Below are 5,346 nucleotides of genomic sequence, written 5' to 3'. Positions count from 1 at the left end.
TTTCTGCTCCAGGTGGTTGAGTGCAGTGTGGACCACAGAGGAGATTGGGTCTGAGTGTCCCAATGATCCTAGGAGCTATGCTGTCAGGGGCTTCACGCCCCTAGTGGGGTCATCCAAGGCAGACAGGTCCTAGGGGAGGGACCAGACAAAGTGCAGCCCAAACACCCCAATGATGAGCAAAATAAATGGACTCGATGTTCCACTCTGGAGTTGCCCCTGGTGAGAGGCGCCGAGCAGGCGTGGGCGTACTTATTGCCCCCCATCTTGGTGCCTGTGTGTTGGGGTTCACCCCAGTGAATGAGAGGGTGGCCTCCCTCCGCCAACGTGTGGGGGGACGGGTTCTGACTGTCATTTGTGCTTATGCACCAAACGGCAGTTCAGATTATTTGCCCATTTTGGAGTCCTTGGAGGGGGTACTGGAAAGTGCACCTCCTGGGGACTCCCTTGTTTTGCTGGGGGGACTTCAATGCTCACGTGGGCAATGACAGTGAGACCTGGAGGGGTGTGGTTGGGAAGAACGGCCCCCCTGATCTGAACCCGAGTGGTGTTCTGTTGTTGGACTTGTGTGCTCGTCATGGATTGTCCATAACAAAAACCATGTTCAAGCATAAGGGTGTCCATATGTGCTCTTGGCACCAGGACACTCTAGGCCGCAGGTCGATGATCGACTTTATCGCCGTCTCGTCTGATCTGCGGCCACATGTCTTGGACACTCGGGTGAAGAGAGGGGCAGAGCTGTCTACTGATCACTACCTGGTGGTGAGTTGGCTCCGATGGTGGGGGAGGATGCCGGACAGATCTGGCAGGCCCAAACATATTGTGAGGGTTTGCTGGGAACGTCTGGCAGAGTCTCCTGTGAGACGAAGCTTTAACTCCCACCTCCGGGAGAACTTTGAACATGTTCCGGGGGAGGTAGGGGACATTGAGTCCGAGTGAGCCATGTTCCGTGCCTCTATTGTCGAGGCGGCTTACCAGAGCTGCGGCCACAAGGTTGTCGGTGCCTGTCGCTGCGGCAATTCTCGAACCCGGTGGTGGACACCGTCGGTGAGGGATGCTGTCAGGCTGAAGAAGGTGTCCTATCGGGCCTTTTTGGTCTGTGGGACCCCGGAAGCAGCTGGTGGGTACCGGCAGTCCAAGCGACATGCCGAGTCGCTTGGACTGCCGGGTGGTCGCTGAGGCAAAAACTCAGGCATGGGAGGAGTTTGGAGAGGCCATGGAGAATGACTTACGCACAGCTTCGAGGCGATTCTGGTCCACCATCCGGCGTCTCAGTGGGGGAAAGCGGTACACCACCAACACTTTTTGTAGTGGGGGTGGTATGCTGCTGACCTCAACTTAGGATGTCGTGGGTCGGTGGGCAGAATACTTTGAAGACTTCCTCAATCCCACCGGCACGTCTTTCACTAAGGAAGCGGAGCCTGGGGACTTTGGGTCGGGCCCTCCAATCTCTGGTGCTGAGGTCACCGAGGTGGTTAAAAAGCTCCTCGGTGGCAGGGCCCCGGGGGTGGATGAGATTCGCCCAGACTTCCTTAAGGCTCTGAATGTTGTACTATTCGGGGACATCGGGGGAAGTTCCCCTGGATTGGCAGACCGGGGTGGTGGGCCCCCTATTCAAAAAGGGGGACTGTAGAGTTTGTTCCAACTACAGGGGGATCACACTCTTAAGCCTCCCTGGTAAGGTCTATTCGGGGGTTCTGGAGAGGAGGGTCGGTCGGATAGTCGAACCTCGGATTCAGGAGGAGCAGTGCGGTTTTGTCATGGTCATCGAACACTGGACCAGCTCTACACTCTCAGCAGGGTCCTGGAGGGTGCGTGGGAGTTTGCCCAACCAGTCTATATGTGCTTTGTGGACTTGGAGAAGGCGTTCGACCTCGTTCCTCAGGGAACCCTGTGAGAGGTACTTTGGGAGTATGGGGTACCAGGCCCTTTGATACGGGCTGTTAGGTCCCTGTATGACTGGTGTCAGAGCCTAGTCCGCATTGCCGGCAGTAAGTCGGGCTCGTTCCCGGTGAGAGTTGGACTTCGCCAAGGTTGCCCTTTGTCACCAATTCTGTTCATAACTTTTATGGACAGAATTTCTAGACGCAGCCAAGGTGTCGAGGGGATCGGTTTTGGTGGCCTTAGGATTGTGTGTCTGCTTTTTGCAGATGATGTGGTCTTGTTGGCTTCATCAGATCGTGATCTACAGCTTTCCCTGGAGCGGTTCGCAGCAGAATGCGACATGGCCGGGATGAAGATCAGTTCCTCCAAATCCGAGGCCATGGTCTTGAGCCGGAAAAGGGTAGCATGCCCTCTCCGGGTCAGGGAGGAGGTCCTGCCCCAAGTGGAGGAGTTCAAGTATCTTGGGGTGTTGTTCACGAATGAGGGAAAAATGGAGCGTGAGATCAATAGGAGGATAGGTGCAGCGTCTGCAGTGAAGCGGGCGCTGTACAGGTCTGTCGGTGAAGAGAGAGCTGAGTCAAAAGGCGAAGCTCTCAATTTACCGATCAATCTACGTTCCTACCCTCATCTATGGTCACGAGATTTGGGTTGTGACCGAAAGAACGAGATCTCGGATACAAGCTGCAGAAATTAGTTTTCTCCGCAGGGTGTCTGGGCTCTCCCTTAAAGATAGGGTGAGAAGCTCGATCATCCGGGAGGAACTCAGAGTAGAGCTGCTGCTTCTCCACGTCGAGAGGAGCCAGTTGAAGTGGCTCGGGCATTTGGTTAGGATGCCTCCTGGACGCCTCCCTGGTGAGGTGTTCCAGACACGTCCCACTGGGAAGAGACCCAGAGGAAGACCCAGGACATGCTGGAGGGACTATGTTTCTCAGCTGGCCTTGGAATGCCTCAGGAATCCCCGGAGGAGCTGGCCCAAGTGGCTTGGGAGAAGGAGGTCTGGGCCTCCCTACTTAGGCTGCTACCCCCGTTAGCTGAGGCTAAAGCTCAGCTGTTAGCATTAGCCTCAGCTGTTAAAATTCACATTTCAAATTAAAACGATTGCAACACAGCCATCTGAACATTAAAACAAACTTTATTGACAAGAGTTGATGAACAAAGTGAGTCAGGAGCATCCCAGCCAGTTTGTGCCGTCGTACTTTTAATTTGAAAGGATCAGCAAGTGGAAACTATGGTTACGGGTGAGCTCGGGTTTATCAAACATTAATGAAACGTCGGTTAATTAATAAAACTAAATACGTGTGCTGTTTGGACCGCTTTGTGACCCGACTGCTCATTGGACCCACAGGTCCGGAGCGTGACAGAACCGGGCTGGCTTCGTAGAACCACCTAACGCTGCTCGTCATCCGGTCACAGTGACCGACAGGAACCAGCGCCTCGACGTTCTGAGAACTCGTCTTTAAATAACCAACGAGCTGACGGAGCGCTTTAAACTTTTACATTGTTACGATTGTTGTAACATTTCAACGTGTCGCAGCCGACGACTCCGTGCTAACTTTAAACAAAGGCGCTGTAGAGTTGTCCTGTCTCCAGCTGAGGGATTGTGGGTAATGTAGTTCAGATTCAGCTGCAGAACGGTCTTGATGGCCCGGTCCAGAGTTCTGGTTGAGTTTGTTTCAGAAATAAAATGTTTTTTCCACAGCATTGTTTGAAGCTCCTGAACTGGTTGCAGACATGTTCCTGTACCTTCTGGGCCTGCTGGGCCTCTACTACTTGTTCCGTTGGGTCCGGGAGCGGCCCCGGGTCTCCGATAAGGCCAACAAGTCCGTGTACATTACGGGCTGCGACTCGGGCTTCGGGAACCTCCTGGCCCGGCACCTGGACCAGTTGGGCTTTCGGGTGATCGCGGGCTGCTTCACAGAGAGAGGCGAGGAGGAGCTGAGGAAGAGCTGCTCCAGGAACCTGACGGCGGTCCACCTGGACGTCAACTCCCAGGAGAGCGTGGACAAGGTGACCGCCATGATCCGGGACCAGGTGGGGGAACAAGGTGAGGCTCCTTCCTCCAGACTCTCAACCTTTCAGTGTTCCCAGTTTTCTGTGGACCTGTGACCCTCTGGTCCTGGTCCTGCAGGTCTCTGGGCCGTGGTGAACAACGCGGGCGTGGCCATGCCCTCGGGCCTGTGCGACTGGCTCACGCTGGAGGACTACAAGTCCATGCTGAACGTGAACCTGAACGGGGTGATCGGGGTCACGCTGAGCGTCCTGCCGCTCATCAAGAAGGCCCGGGGCCGGGTGGTGAACGTGGCCAGCGTGTGTGGGAGGATCAGCCCCGTGGGGGGCCCGTACTGCGTGTCCAAGTACGGCGTGGAGGCCTTCAACGACAGCCTGAGGTGAGCCAGTCGCCGCCTTGTCTCAGCTCGTAGGCTCAGACTGACCCAAACGCCCTCCTCAGGCTCAACATGGCCGCCTTCGGTGTCAAAGTCCTCTGCATTGAGCCAGGCGGCTTCAGAACCAACATGACCAACAGCGAGCTCCACATCCGGAACATCAGGATGCTGTGGGACCGGCTGCCGCAGGATGTCAAGGACGACTACGGGAGTGAATATGTGTCAAATGGTACGTGTGGCACGTCTTCTCCCTGTCCGGGCCGGTTCTAGCCCAGGCTAGTTCTAACCCCCCTGTTGTCTCCTGCAGCGGTGAAGTTGATGCAAGAGAGGATGGAGAAGGTGTGCGACGCCGACCTGATGAAGGTGGTCAGCTGCATGGAGCACGCCGTGTCTGCCGTCTGGCCTCGCAAACGTTACTCCCCCGGCTGGGACGCCAAGCTCTTCTGGCTGCCGATGTCTTACCTGCCGAGCTGCGTGACGGACTTCTGGCTGCTGAAGGCCATCCCCATTGCCAGGAAGTGCCACTGACTTCCTGTGTGTCTGCCCACTGACTTCCTGTGTGTCTGCCCACTGACTTCCTGTATGTCTGCCCACTAACTTCCTGTCTGCTCAGTAACTACCTGTCTGTCTGCTCAGTAACTTCCTGTCTGTGCCCACTAACTTCCTGTTTGTCTGCCCAATGACTTCCTGTCTGTCTGCTCTGTAACTTCCTGTTTGTCTGCCCACTGACTTTCTGTCTGTCTGCTCTGTAACTTCCTGTCTGTCTGTGACGTTGCAATGGTCACATGATCTGTCTGAGCAGAGGTCTGCGACCTGTGGCCCTTTTTGTAGCTCGAATCAAAAATAACGTGACATTGAATTAAAGTTGTTTTTTTGACAGCCTTAAATAAAAGTCCCTTCAGATTACGAGTCATTAATATACAGAGTTCTGAAAAATCTGACAAAATTATTAAATATATAATGTATATGAAGTATGTACAATAAAAGTCCAACTCTGACCTTCATCAAACTGTTGTGAGCATGTCCTGAAGCTGCTCAATAATCCAGGTAGAAAAATCTAAAACAGTTGAATCTGGTCCTC

At 54.3% G+C, this 5,346-nt stretch overlaps 1 protein-coding gene across 1 annotated transcript in view; it reads left to right on the top strand.

Moving 5' to 3' along the window:
* Nucleotides 1–4,751, top strand: part of LOC119428878 (retinol dehydrogenase 7) — a gene marked incomplete at its 3' end in the record, with an annotated part of 7,242 nt that extends 2,491 nt beyond the window's left edge. The window contains 4 exon segments of the mRNA XM_037696572.1: nucleotides 3,611–3,925; nucleotides 4,010–4,268; nucleotides 4,331–4,494; nucleotides 4,573–4,751. Coding sequence (XP_037552500.1) covers nucleotides 3,613–3,925; nucleotides 4,010–4,268; nucleotides 4,331–4,494; nucleotides 4,573–4,751 — 915 coding nt within the window.
* Between the last annotated feature and the right edge of the window lie 595 nt (nucleotides 4,752–5,346).

The sequence above is a fragment of the Nematolebias whitei genome, chromosome 23 (assembly GCF_014905685.2).
Source record: "Nematolebias whitei isolate Nwh7 chromosome 23, NemWhi1, whole genome shotgun sequence".
NCBI lineage: Eukaryota > Metazoa > Chordata > Actinopteri > Cyprinodontiformes > Rivulidae > Nematolebias > Nematolebias whitei.
This window is presented reverse-complemented; position numbering and strand designations above follow the sequence as displayed.